General features: G+C 44.8%; 1 protein-coding gene across 1 annotated transcript in view; it reads right to left on the bottom strand.

The window, feature by feature from the left end:
• ZNF292 (zinc finger protein 292) overlaps positions 1-13,181 on the bottom strand; it is an 84,135-nt gene that overhangs the window by 16,404 nt on the left and 54,550 nt on the right. The window contains exons 6-7 of the mRNA XM_040428739.1: positions 9,592-9,728; positions 8,541-8,682 (exon numbers count right to left, since the gene is read on the bottom strand). Coding sequence (XP_040284673.1) covers positions 8,541-8,682; positions 9,592-9,728 — 279 coding nt within the window. The remainder of the gene's footprint in view (positions 1-8,540; positions 8,683-9,591; positions 9,729-13,181) is intronic.

Genomic DNA, 13,181 nt, shown 5'->3' with positions numbered 1-13,181 from the left:
GGATGACGCACTGTTATTTGGGGGAGTCTGTGGATGACGCACTGTTATTTGGGGGAGTCTGTGGATGACGCACTGTTATTTGGGGGAGTCTGTGGATGACGCACTGTTATTTGGGGGAGTCTGTGGATGACGCACTGTTATTTGGGGGAGTCTGTGGATGACGCACTGTTATTTGGGGGAGTCTGTGGATGACGCACTGTTATTTGGGGGAGTCTGTGGATGACGCACTGTTATTTGGGGGAGTCTGTGGATGACGCACTGTTATTTGGGGGAGTCTGTGGATGACGCACTGTTATTTGGGGGAGTCTGTGGATGACGCACTGTTATTTGGGGGAGTCTGTGGATGACGCACTGTTATTTGGGGGAGTCTGTGGATGACGCACTGTTATTTGGGGGAGTCTGTGGATGACGCACTGTTATTTGGGGGAGTCTGTGGATGACGCACTGTTATTTGGGGGAGTCTGTGGATGACGCACTGTTATTTGGGGGAGTCTGTGGATGACGCACTGTTATTTGGGGGAGTCTGTGGATGACGCACTGTTATTTGGGGGAGTCTGTGGATGACGCACTGTTATTTGGGGGAGTCTGTGGATGACGCACTGTTATTTGGGGGAGTCTGTGGATGACGCACTGTTATTTGGGGGAGTCTGTGGATGACGCACTGTTATTTGGGGGAGTCTGTGGATGACGCACTGTTATTTGGGGGAGTCTGTGGATGACGCACTGTTATTTGGGGGAGTCTGTGGATGACGCACTGTTATTTGGGGGAGTCTGTGGATGACGCACTGTTATTTGGGGGAGTCTGTGGATGACGCACTGTTATTTGGGGGAGTCTGTGGATGACGCACTGTTATTTGGGGGAGTCTGTGGATGACGCACTGTTATTTGGGGGAGTCTGTGGATGACGCACTGTTATTTGGGGGAGTCTGTGGATGACGCACTGTTATTTGGGGGAGTCTGTGGATGACGCACTGTTATTTGGGGGAGTCTGTGGATGACGCACTGTTATTTGGGGGAGTCTGTGGATGACGCACTGTTATTTGGGGGAGTCTGTGGATGACGCACTGTTATTTGGGGGAGTCTGTGGATGACGCACTGTTATTTGGGGGAGTCTGTGGATGACGCACTGTTATTTGGGGGAGTCTGTGGATGACGCACTGTTATTTGGGGGAGTCTGTGGATGACGCACTGTTATTTGGGGGAGTCTGTGGGTGACGCACTGTTATTGGGGGAGTCTGTGGATGACGCACTGTTATTTGGGGGAGTCTGTGGATGACGCACTGTTATTTGGGGGAGTCTGTGGATGACGCACTGTTATTTGGGGGAGTCTGTGGATGACGCACTGTTATTTGGGGGAGTCTGTGGATGACGCACTGTTATTTGGGGGAGTCTGTGGATGACGCACTGTTATTTGGGGGAGTCTGTGGATGACGCACTGTTATTTGGGGGAGTCTGTGGATGACGCACTGTTATTTGGGGGAGTCTGTGGATGACGCACTGTTATTTGGGGGAGTCTGTGGATGACGCACTGTTATTTGGGGGAGTCTGTGGATGACGCACTGTTATTTGGGGGAGTCTGTGGATGACGCACTGTTATTTGGGGGAGTCTGTGGATGACGCACTGTTATTTGGGGGAGTCTGTGGATGACGCACTGTTATTTGGGGGAGTCTGTGGATGACGCACTGTTATTTGGGGGAGTCTGTGGATGACGCACTGTTATTTGGGGGAGTCTGTGGATGACGCACTGTTATTTGGGGGAGTCTGTGGATGACGCACTGTTATTTGGGGGAGTCTGTGGATGACGCACTGTTATTTGGGGGAGTCTGTGGATGACGCACTGTTATTTGGGGGAGTCTGTGGATGACGCACTGTTATTTGGGGGAGTCTGTGGATGACGCACTGTTATTTGGGGGAGTCTGTGGATGACGCACTGTTATTTGGGGGGGTCTGTGGATGACGCACTGTTATTTGGGGGAGTCTGTGGATGACGCACTGTTATTTGGGGGAGTCTGTGGATGACGCACTGTTATTTGGGGGAGTCTGTGGATGACGCACTGTTATTTGGGGGAGTCTGTGGATGACGCACTGTTATTTGGGGAGTCTGTGGATGACGCACTGTTATTTGGGGGAGTCTGTGGATGACGCACTGTTATTTGGGGGAGTCTGTGGATGACGCACTGTTATTTGGGGGAGTCTGTGGATGACGCACTGTTATTTGGGGGAGGCTGTGGATGACGCACTGTTATTTGGGGGAGTCTGTGGATGACGCACTGTTATTTGGGGGAGTCTGTGGATGACGCACTGTTATTTGGGGGAGTCTGTGGATGACGCACTGTTATTTGGGGGAGTCTGTGGATGACGCACTGTTATTTGGGGGAGTCTGTGGATGACGCACTGTTATTTGGGGGAGTCTGTGGATGACGCACTGTTATTTGGGGGAGTCTGTGGATGACGCACTGTTATTTGGGGGAGTCTGTGGATGACGCACTGTTATTTGGGGGAGTCTGTGGATGACGCACTGTTATTTGGGGGAGTCTGTGGATGACGCACTGTTATTTGGGGGAGTCTGTGGATGACGCACTGTTATTTGGGGGAGTCTGTGGATGACGCACTGTTATTTGGGGGAGTCTGTGGATGACGCACTGTTATTTGGGGGAGTCTGTGGATGACGCACTGTTATTTGGGGGAGTCTGTGGATGACGCACTGTTATTTGGGGGAGTCTGTGGATGACGCACTGTTATTTGGGGGAGTCTGTGGATGACGCACTGTTATTTGGGGGAGTCTGTGGATGACGCACTGTTATTTGGGGGAGTCTGTGGATGACGCACTGTTATTTGGGGGAGTCTGTGGATGACGCACTGTTATTTGGGGGAGTCTGTGGATGACGCACTGTTATTTGGGGGAGTCTGTGGATGACGCACTGTTATTTGGGGGAGTCTGTGGATGACGCACTGTTATTTGGGGGAGTCTGTGGATGACGCACTGTTATTTGGGGGAGTCTGTGGATGACGCACTGTTATTTGGGGGAGTCTGTGGATGACGCACTGTTATTTGGGGGAGTCTGTGGATGACGCACTGTTATTTGGGGGAGTCTGTGGATGACGCACTGTTATTTGGGGGAGTCTGTGGATGACGCACTGTTATTTGGGGGAGTCTGTGGATGACGCACTGTTATTTGGGGGAGTCTGTGGATGACGCACTGTTATTTGGGGGAGTCTGTGGATGACGCACTGTTATTTGGGGGAGTCTGTGGATGACGCACTGTTATTTGGGGGAGTCTGTGGATGACGCACTGTTATTTGGGGGAGTCTGTGGATGACGCACTGTTATTTGGGGGAGTCTGTGGATGACGCACTGTTATTTGGGGGAGTCTGTGGATGACGCACTGTTATTTGGGGGAGTCTGTGGATGACGCACTGTTATTTGGGGGAGTCTGTGGATGACGCACTGTTATTTGGGGGAGTCTGTGGATGACGCACTGTTATTTGGGGGAGTCTGTGGATGACGCACTGTTATTTGGGGGAGTCTGTGGATGACGCACTGTTATTTGGGGGAGTCTGTGGATGACGCACTGTTATTTGGGGGAGTCTGTGGATGACGCACTGTTATTTGGGGGAGTCTGTGGATGACGCACTGTTATTTGGGGGAGTCTGTGGATGACGCACTGTTATTTGGGGGAGTCTGTGGATGACGCACTGTTATTTGGGGGAGTCTGTGGATGACGCACTGTTATTTGGGGGAGTCTGTGGATGACGCACTGTTATTTGGGGGAGTCTGTGGATGACGCACTGTTATTTGGGGGAGTCTGTGGATGACGCACTGTTATTTGGGGGAGTCTGTGGATGACGCACTGTTATTTGGGGGAGTCTGTGGATGACGCACTGTTATTTGGGGGAGTCTGTGGATGACGCACTGTTATTTGGGGGAGTCTGTGGATGACGCACTGTTATTTGGGGGAGTCTGTGGATGACGCACTGTTATTTGGGGGAGTCTGTGGATGACGCACTGTTATTTGGGGGAGTCTGTGGATGACGCACTGTTATTTGGGGGAGTCTGTGGATGACGCACTGTTATTTGGGGGAGTCTGTGGATGACGCACTGTTATTTGGGGGAGTCTGTGGATGACGCACTGTTATTTGGGGGAGTCTGTGGATGACGCACTGTTATTTGGGGGAGTCTGTGGATGACGCACTGTTATTTGGGGGAGTCTGTGGATGACGCACTGTTATTTGGGGGAGTCTGTGGATGACGCACTGTTATTTGGGGGAATCTGTGGATGACGCACTGTTATTTGGGGGAATCTGTGGATGACGCACTGTTATTTGGGGGAATCTGTGGATGACGCACTGTTATTTGGGGGAATCTGTGGATGACGCACTGTTATTTGGGGGAATCTGTGGATGACGCACTGTTATTTGGGGGAATCTGTGGATGACGCACTGTTATTTGGGGGAATCTGTGGATGACGCACTGTTATTTGGGGGAATCTGTGGATGACGCACTGTTATTTGGGGGAATCTGTGGATGACGCACTGTTATTTGGGGGAATCTGTGGATGACGCACTGTTATTTGGGGGAATCTGTGGATGACGCACTGTTATTTGGGGGAATCTGTGGATGACGCACTGTTATTTGGGGGAGTCTGTGGATGACGCACTGTTATTTGGGGGAATCTGTGGATGACGCACTGTTATTTGGGGGAATCTGTGGATGACGCACTGTTATTTGGGGGAATCTGTGGATGACGCACTGTTATTTGGGGGAATCTGTGGATGACGCACTGTTATTTGGGGGAATCTGTGGATGACGCACTGTTATTTGGGGGAATCTGTGGATGACGCACTGTTATTTGGGGGAATCTGTGGATGACGCACTGTTATTTGGGGGAATCTGTGGATGACGCACTGTTATTTGGGGGAATCTGTGGATGACGCACTGTTATTTGGGGGAATCTGTGGATGACGCACTGTTATTTGGGGGAGTCTGTGGATGACGCACTGTTATTTGGGGGAGTCTGTGGATGACGCACTGTTATTTGGGGGAGTCTGTGGATGACGCACTGTTATTTGGGGGAATCTGTGGATGACGCACTGTTATTTGGGGGAATCTGTGGATGACGCACTGTTATTTGGGGGAATCTGTGGATGACGCACTGTTATTTGGGGGAATCTGTGGATGACGCACTGTTATTTGGGGGAATCTGTGGATGACGCACTGTTATTTGGGGGAATCTGTGGATGACGCACTGTTATTTGGGGGAATCTGTGGATGACGCACTGTTATTTGGGGGAATCTGTGGGTGGCACAGTTATGTGATTATAACCCCCATCATCCTAAGGAATACACTGATGTACTGCAGGTGCTGTACATTGGTGTATTCTTAAGGATGAGGGGAGTTATAGTCAAATTAAATATGAACACTATCCAGGGACTGTACCAATATTGGCTTACGGTAACTGAAATGACTACCGCCCTCATCTATAGGAATCCACCCATATAGTGCAGTTCATGAGTGGATTCCTATGGATGAGGGGTGTTCTAGTCATATTTAATATAGACACATGCCAATTACAGAACAGTGTTTATTTTAAATATGACTATAACCCCTCACATCCATAGGAATCCACCCATATACTGCAGTACATAGGTGGATTCCTATGGATGAGGGGGGTTATAGTCATATTTAATATAGACATGTAGGGAGCTGGTGCAGGGGGGTAGGACACACTCACCACCAATAAGCTGGATGGTCCGGCATCATGGAGGAGAAGGGGATCCTCCTGCTGCTTCAGCTGTGGTGAGTGAAGGACGTGCGGGCTGGCCCGCCCAACGATCATGATAGTGAATGGAAGCGCGGGCTGCCGGCATCATTTAGCATTTAGTGAAGCCGCCAGCCCGCCCAAGGTGCTGCTTAGTGCCATGATGTATGCACGGGCTGGAGGGTTCACTGAAGGCTAACTTCTTCTACCAGCCCGCTCTAGTCCCGGCCGCCCGCCCAGTTTCATGATAGCTAAGGAGCAGTTAGTGAGAGCTCCTGAGCTGCTGCAGCCTAAACATTTGGGGTCACCTTTCGTTTATAAGACACACTGACTTTTTCCCTCCACTTTGGAGGGAAAAAAAGTGTGTCTTACAAAGCAAAAAATACGGTAATTCTTTAGTATCTTCAGAAGAAAAAAGAAAACAAATTCAGTATCAGACCCAGAGGAATCAGCCAAAACCTGAGACTCTAAATCTGAGTCCTGTTCTGAACCTGAGGAAGAAAAATCTGAGCTGACCATTTTAGGATCCCTGCGTCTAGATGTAGAGGGACCAGGTACGGATATAGGATTTTCAGTTCAGGCTAAACGCATTTCTTGTCCGATTAGGTCTCCTAGTTCTTCTCTAATAAAGGGCACTAAATCCTTTGCCATGTTAGAAGTAAATTTTTTCCATAACTTTTTGTGCAGGATTCGGGTAATTTTAAAGAACAAATCACACATTTTCTAGGTTTAGGATTTGTTTTTGCTCTCTGAGCGCTATCTTTATTGCTCTACATGAATAAAGGGAGAAAGCAGAGGTAACAAGGGGGTTAGCTTAGGTAAATTATACAACCAGCATCTTCCCATGTGTACAGGCACTTACAACAGTCGGCCCCAGAGTGGTCTCCATCGAGTCAGTCCCCAGTGCAGACATGCTGACGAGCTATCTACCACAGAGTCCCCCTTATATATCTCCCTTACCTGCAGAAGATTTACGCCTTGATCAGCGCGGCAAATAAGCTTTGCCCACTCCACGCAGAAGTCGCTGCTGTAATGCACGTGGAACACAGGGCGGCTCCCTGTGATGTCACCGCCAGAGCCGAACATATCGGATTGTGGCAGAGGGCATGCACGTGACCGGAGGAACTCGCTGAGTGTCCGCTCTCCACATGGAATCCCCCGCCTGACGCGCAGAGCGGGAGATAAGGAGCAGATGTCCGGCATCTAGCGGACAATCCAGCACCACAGGTACCCAACTAAGGAAAGGGTGCTGCCTGCCTCCCTCATGTGGCCAAGGCATAAAATTAAAACCGCGCCTCTGTCTGCCTCCACAGACTCTGTCCCACAGCATTTGCCATGAAAAGAAAAAAACAACTCGTCTCTCACCTGGAAGGGACAGGAAGACACTGAGGAGGAGCCGGAGGAGGGTCAAATTTATTCTTCCTGTCCCTACCTGGTTTGAGGCTGGTCATCTCTCTCATGGTAATGCCATCATAGAGAATAAAAGGGAAAACAGATCTCTGACAAACTGATGCAAAATAAGCACAAAGGATGCTCAAAATAAAAGGACAATTTTTTTCTCTCCTTATGATTGATCAGAAGAATGGAAAACAAAACTGTGATTTGAATGTTCCCCCCATTTTTTGAATGTAAAAGTAAAAAACATGGCTCTTGAAAATGCAAAAAGCTCTGATATAGGTCTGTGTTAGGGTACTTTCACACTTGCGTTAAACTATTCCGGTATTGAGTTCCATCCTAGGGGCTCAATACCTGATCAGTTCTATCCTAATGCATTCTGAATGGAGAGCAATCCGTTCAGTATGCATCAGGATGTCTTCAGTTGAGTCACTGTACGGTTTTTGGACGGAGAAAATACCGCAGCATGCATTAAAAATGTAAAAAAGATAAATACCGGATCCTTTTTTGCCGGATGACAACCAGAGAGACAGATCCGGTATTGCAATGCATTTGTGAGACGGATCCGGATCCGTCTACAAATGGTATCAGTTTGCATACAGATTGCTGTATCCGACAAGCAGTTCCAGCGAAGACTGCCTGCCGGAATCCAATAAATATTCATGACTTATTTTTAGGATAGATCAACAATATCCGATGGTGTAGTCCAACACTCAGCATCCACAGCCGCTGGAGATAACAGTGAGCAGTGCCGGAAGCAGCAAGCTCTGTCCACTGTGTAGTGGTCATTAAGGGTTGGCGCGACTCAGCTCCTATTCACTCAAAAGGGAGATGAGCTGCAGCAACCCAGCACGGGATGTCCCCGAGAGTTCCTTCATGGTGTTTGGGGGAACATTACATAACAAAAATATAAAACAAAAGGGTGATTTAGTATAGCATCCATTTTCTTGTGCAAGCATTACCTGACCAATTACAGCAAGTCAATAGTTAATTTAGTGTGAAACATGAACAGTATATAAAACTAAATAAAAATGCCACAAAAAAATTCTATATTCATGTTACAAAAGAAGTATCATTAATGTCTACTTCCAAACAGTACAAAAAAATAATTCAATATATATTATAGAGAAAATGTATGGTTGTCAAAATGCAGAAAGGAAAAAATGAGGCTGTTATTCCAGCCCTTAAGGCTTGATCATAACTGGTACAGCCAGTGGTTGACTGATCAGGCCTCCAAGCGTTTCCAGCATGTCAAGCTGGGACCAGGAAGTGTAAGCATCATTGAGTACGAGCATGGCTTCTCTCTTTCACATTATTTTTATGTGGATTACAAGTGATAAAAAATAACACTGCTAGACGACAACCCCTTTAAAAAAGAACTTACCTCTGACTGAATAACTTTGATGAGAAAGAAGATGTGATACACAGTTTTCGTTAACTGAGACAGCTGGCGACATATTTCTAAATACACTTGTATAGACGGTTCAACTCTTCTCTGCAGCTTGCTCCAAAACAATGTCAATTCCCTAAAACACATACATGTTCACTTAGAAGAACATAGGAACCAGACAGAGACAACAGAAGGAATATCACCAAGTTATATGCCTTTAGCTTTGATGACCGACAACATAACTTTTGGAAAGCTGAATTCTGATGGTGAATATTAGTCCTAGCCCACCCTAATGCAACGCCTTCTTCTCATGCTTAAAAGACAGGGGAATGTCTTTCTGTAGCAATTTGAAATAAAATGTTTCGCTATCTGGTTTTAACTGGAAGAAAAAAATGTAGGTGACACATTTCCCTTAAGGGTCTCTGCAAACATTGTACACTGAACAGTAATAATGAGGTCAGGTTGCATCCCGCTGGTCACACATATATGGCATATCTTAGTTTCCATAATTGAAGGGAAATTTGTTTTGTGGGTCAAACCAACTGAGGCAAGAAGGAAAATCTCTATCCGTTTCCCCTTAGTTGTGCACGTTGTTCCCTATATACGGTTTATGGAATAAAACCATTTTTTTCCTAAATCTGTTTTTATTTTTAAATTCTATTTCCTGGACATAATTATAGGGGCTGCCATTTTGCCAGAGCTGTTCTTAACAGCATTTACACAGCATAATGAAAACCGCTTTACGGCAACCCCATGGGCCATAGGCACAATGGTCAAAGGGGACCTCATTGACTTCTATGGGAGAGACTTTTCTAACCATGCTCTGTGCAGAGGTCTGGAGGGAGCTGATAAGCTGTGATATCACCTATAGTGAATAGAGGATCCTGTGTTATCTGTCATTCTAATCCTGCCTGTAAGAATAAGCGGTAAAGTGATCTGTACAGATCAAGAAGTGGCGTCTATTAGGCCCGTCTCATTTACCATTTTCTAGCAAGGAAGCCGGTCCTAATAAATGTTCCCCTTACTTTCTTTTCTATATACTCACCAGGCGCAATACATTTCCCCAAACTGGAGCTGGCGGGATAGAAAGGCTGCACACAGTATAAGTGAGGTTTTTTCATCCCCTTCAGATTCCAGATTGCATATCATTTCCAACGCATCCTTGCAATCTACTTTGCCAATCTAAAAAACAAAAAATAAAAATAAATTATAGTACTCATTATGACAATGGCAATTAACCCCTTCAACCCCGGGCCTGTTTTCACCTTAAGGACCAGGCCATTTTTTGCAAATCTGACATGTGTCACTTTATATGGTGATAACTTTAAAACGCTTCTACTTAGGCTACTTTCACACTAGCGTTCTGCTGTCCGCTCGTGAGCTCCGTTTGAAGGGGCTCACGAGCGGAGCAGAACGCTTCCGTCCAGCCCTGATGCAGTCTGAATGGATGCGGATCCGCTCAGACTGCATCAGTCTGGCGGCGTTCAGCCTCCGCTCCACTCGCCTCCGCACAGCCAGGCGGACAGCTGAACGCTGCTTGCAGCGTTCGGGTGTCCGCCTGGCCGTGCGGAGGCGTGCGGATCCGTCCAGACTTACAATGTAAGTCAATGGGAATGGATCCGCTTGAAGATGACACCATATGGCTCAATCTTCAAGCGGATCCGTCCCCCATTGACTTTACATTGAAAGTCTGAACGGATCCGCTCAGGCTACTTTCGCACTTAGAAATTTTTCTAAGTTATTAATGCAGACGGATACGTACTGAACGGAGCCTCCGTCTGCATTAATATGATCGGATCCGTTCAGAACGGATCCGATCAAGCGCAAGTGTGAAAGTAGCCTTATACAGGCCATTCTGAGATTGTTTTTTTGAACTTATTTTTACCACTGTCATGAAGTACAATATGTGACGAGAAAACAAAATTTTTATTCATAAAAAAATGTACCAAAAATTTGGAAAAATTAGCAAATTTCTATTTCTCTACTTTTATAATAGATAGTAATACCTTCAAAAATAGTAATTACTTTACATTCCCCATACGTCTACTTCATGTTTGGATCATTTTGAAAATGCCATTTTATTTTTGGGGACGTTACAAGTCTTAGAAGTATGGAAGCAAATCTTTAAATGTTTCGGAAAATTTCCAAAACCCACTTTTTAAGGACCACTACAGGTCTGAAGTCACTTTGTGAGGCTTACATAATATAAACACCCAAAAATGACCCCATTTTAGAAACTACACCCCTCAAGGTATACAAAACAGATTTTACAAACTTTCTTAACCCTTTAGGTGTTCCACAAGAATGGATGGAAAATGAAGATGACATTTCAGAATTTCCCTTTTTTGGCAGATTTTACATTTGAATCCATTTTTTTCCAGTAGAAAAGCAAGGGTTAACAGCAAAATAAAACTCAATATTTATTACCCTGATTCTGCGGTTTACAGAAACACCCCACATGTGATCGTAAACTGCTGTACGGGCACACAGCAGGGCGCAGAAGGAAAGGAACGCCATACGTTTTTTGGAAGGCAAATTTAGCTGAACTGGTTTTTAGATGCCATGTCCCATTTGAAGCCCCCCTGATGCACCCCTACAGTAGAAACTCAAAAAAGTTACCACATTTTGGAAACTACGGGATAAGGTGCCAGTTTTATTTGTACTATTTTGGGGTACATATGATTTTTTTATTGCTCTATATTACGTTTTTTGTGAGGCAAGGTAACAAAAAAATGTTTTGGCACAGTTTTTATTTTTAATTTTTACAGCGTTTAACCGAGGTATTAGGTCATGTGATATTTTTATAGAGCAGATCGTTACGCACGTGGCAATACCCAATAGGTCTACTTTTTCTTATTTATTTAAGTTTTACACAATAATAGCATTTTTGAAACCGAAATAATGATATTTTAGTGTCTCAGTCTGAGAGCCATAGCTTTTTTATTTTTTGACCGATTCTCTCAGGTAGGGTCTCATTTTTTGCGGGATGAGGCGACAGTCTGATTGGTACTATTTTGGGGGGCATACACCTTTTTGATCACTTGCTGTTGCAATTTTTGTGATGTAATGTGACAAAAATGGCTTCTTTTTTTTTTACACAGTTATTTTTTATTTTTACGGTGTTCACCTGAGTGGTTAGGTCATGTGATATTTTTATAGAGCTGTTTGTTACGGACGTGGCGATACCTAATATGTAGATTTTATTTTATGTATTTCACTTTAGCACAATAGCAGTTTTGACACAAAAAAATAATGATGTTTTAGAGTCTCCATGTTTTTTATTTTTTGGGCGATTGTCTTAGGTAGTGGCTAATTTTTTGCGGTATGAGGTGACTGTTTTATTGATACCATTTTGGGGGGCATACGCCTTTTTGATCGCTTGGTGCTGCACTTTTTGTGATGTAAGGTGACAAAAATGGCTTTTTTTTTTTTTTTTTACACTTTTTATTTAAAAAAAATTATGGTGTTTATCGGACAGGGTGGATCATGTGATATATTTATAGAGCCGGTCATTACGGACGCGGCGATACCTAATATATGTGGGTTTTGTTTTTCAGTTTTTTATTATAAAATAAGGGGAAAGGGGCGTTTTTTCTTTTTTACTTTATTAATTTTATTACTTTATTAATTTTATTAACCACCTCAGCTCCCCTAGCTTAAACCCCCTTAATGACCAGACCACTTTTTACAATTCTGCACTACACTACTTTCACGGTTTATTGCTCGGTCATACAACTTACCACCCAAATGAATTTTACCTCCTTTTCTTCTCACTAATAGAGCTTTCGTTTGGTGGTATTTCATTGCTGCTGACATTTTTACTTTTTTTGATATTAATCTAAATTGACCGAAATTTTTGCAAAAAAATGAAATTTTTCACTTTCTGTTGTAAAGTTTTTCAAATGTAACTGCATTTCTATATAAATTTTTCTCTAAATTTATTGTTACATGTCTTTGATAAAAAAAAAAATGCAATAAGTGTATATTTATTGCTTTGGGTAAAAGTTATAGCGTTTACAAACTATGGTGCAAATATGTGAATTTACGCACTTTGACTTTCTGAGCACCTGTCATGTTTCCTGAGGTTCTACAATGCCCAGACAGTAGAAACACCCCACAAATTACCCCATTTCGGAAAGTAGACACCCTAAGGTATTCGCTGATGGGCATAGTGAGTTCATGGAAGTTTTTATTTTTTGTCACAAGTTAGCGGAAAATGTTTTTTTTTTCTTACAAAGTCAAATGACAACTTTTCCCATTTTTTTATACAAAGTTGTCATTTTACAGAGATATTTATCTCACCCAGCATGGGTATATGTAAAAATACACCCCAAAACACATTGCCCTACTTCTCCTGAGTATGGCGATACCACATTTGTGCCACTTTTTTGCAGCCTAGGTGCGCAAAGGGGCCCAAATTCCAATGAGTTTCTTTAGAATTTCACAGGGCATTTTTTACGCATTTGGATTCCAAACTACTTCTCACGCTTTAGGGCCCCTAAAACACCAGGGCAGTATAAATACCCCACAAGTGACCCCATTTTGGAAAGAAGAAACCCCAAGGTATTCCGTGAGGGGCATGGAGAGTTCCTAGAATATTTTTTTTTTGGCACAATGATTTTTTTTTTTTCTCTT

This window comes from Bufo bufo, chromosome 4, assembly GCF_905171765.1.
Source record: "Bufo bufo chromosome 4, aBufBuf1.1, whole genome shotgun sequence".
In the NCBI taxonomy this organism is placed as follows: Eukaryota; Metazoa; Chordata; class Amphibia; order Anura; family Bufonidae; genus Bufo; species Bufo bufo.
The sequence above is the reverse complement of the archived record's forward strand: the minus strand, read 5'-3'. Positions and strand labels throughout refer to the sequence as shown.